This window comes from Lucilia cuprina, chromosome 5 (genome assembly GCF_022045245.1).
Source record: "Lucilia cuprina isolate Lc7/37 chromosome 5, ASM2204524v1, whole genome shotgun sequence".
Lineage (NCBI taxonomy): Eukaryota > Metazoa > Arthropoda > Insecta > Diptera > Calliphoridae > Lucilia > Lucilia cuprina.
In genome coordinates this window covers 11,539,193-11,540,261 of record NC_060953.1, presented here as the reverse complement: position 1 = coordinate 11,540,261, position 1,069 = coordinate 11,539,193, and the positions used below count along the sequence as shown (strand labels likewise).

The following is a 1,069-nucleotide window of genomic DNA, read 5'->3' as shown; positions in this document are numbered from 1 at the left end:
AACTAGAACAGAACTAGAACTGAACTAGAACTGAACTAGAACAGAACTAGAACAGAACTAGAACAGAACTAGAACTGAACTAGAACTGAACTAGAACAGAACTAGAACTAAACTAGAACTGAACTAGATCTAGTTTAGTTTTTGTATTTTTTGTAAAAAAAAATATTTTTCAAACTCACCTCCATTACTAAATTCACACAATCCTGTGATTCTTTACAATCCAGTAGTGCCACCACATTCTCATGATGCAACTCTGTTAATTCTTTGAGAATCTTTATTTCTTTGCCAAGTAAATTTTGTGTTTTTATTAGACCTTTTTTGGTAATGCATTTTATGGCAACGGGAAAATGTCGCTGTAAAAGAATAATAAATTAATTAATTAAACAATAAAATTTATGTACAAATATATAAATAATATATATCTACAATTTAAGGTTTTATTAAAGGAACTCTGTGGTTATTATATCGATTTTTAAGATGAATATTTAATACATATCTATGGAGATAAAGTTTTAACCTAGAAATTCCCGGATAATTTTCTTAAATTTATTATCAACAAAAAAAGAAATCGCCTACATCCGAAAAACTCATATTTATACATGATTTTGTTTTGTTGCAAATCATTTTATATATATTTTCCGATTTTTTTTTGTGGGTCAAGTGTAAAAAATGAAATTAAACTACAATAAAATGAATATGAATAGCATGTCTAAAAGTAATGCAATATTTTTTATAACAAAGGCAATTTATAAAAAAAATTATAATGTATTAGTTTGATTAATAATAAAATCTATAGAACAATAAAAATAATAAATTTAATTAAATAATATAACAGATAATTGTTAAACGGAATTAAAACAATTTTAAATCAATTAGTGTTAAAAACACTCATTAAAAATAAATTAAAGTCACTTAAATATACATATCTATAGTCTATAGTTTAGTCTATATTCTAGTCTAAAGTCTAGTCTATAGTCTAGTTTATAGTCTAGTTTATAGTCTAGTCTATAGTCTAGTCTATAGTCTAGTCTATAGTCTAGTCTATAGTCTAGTCTATAGTCTAGTCTAT

The 1,069-nt window shown here is 24.4% G+C and overlaps 1 protein-coding gene across 1 annotated transcript in view; it reads right to left on the bottom strand.

The window, feature by feature from the left end:
- The window catches only part of LOC111683141 (serine/threonine-protein kinase unc-51), a 36,288-nt gene that overhangs the window by 26,098 nt on the left and 9,121 nt on the right, over positions 1-1,069 (bottom strand). Inside the window, exon 2 of the mRNA XM_046951265.1 lies at positions 180-353. Coding sequence (XP_046807221.1) covers positions 180-353 — 174 coding nt within the window. The remainder of the gene's footprint in view (positions 1-179; positions 354-1,069) is intronic.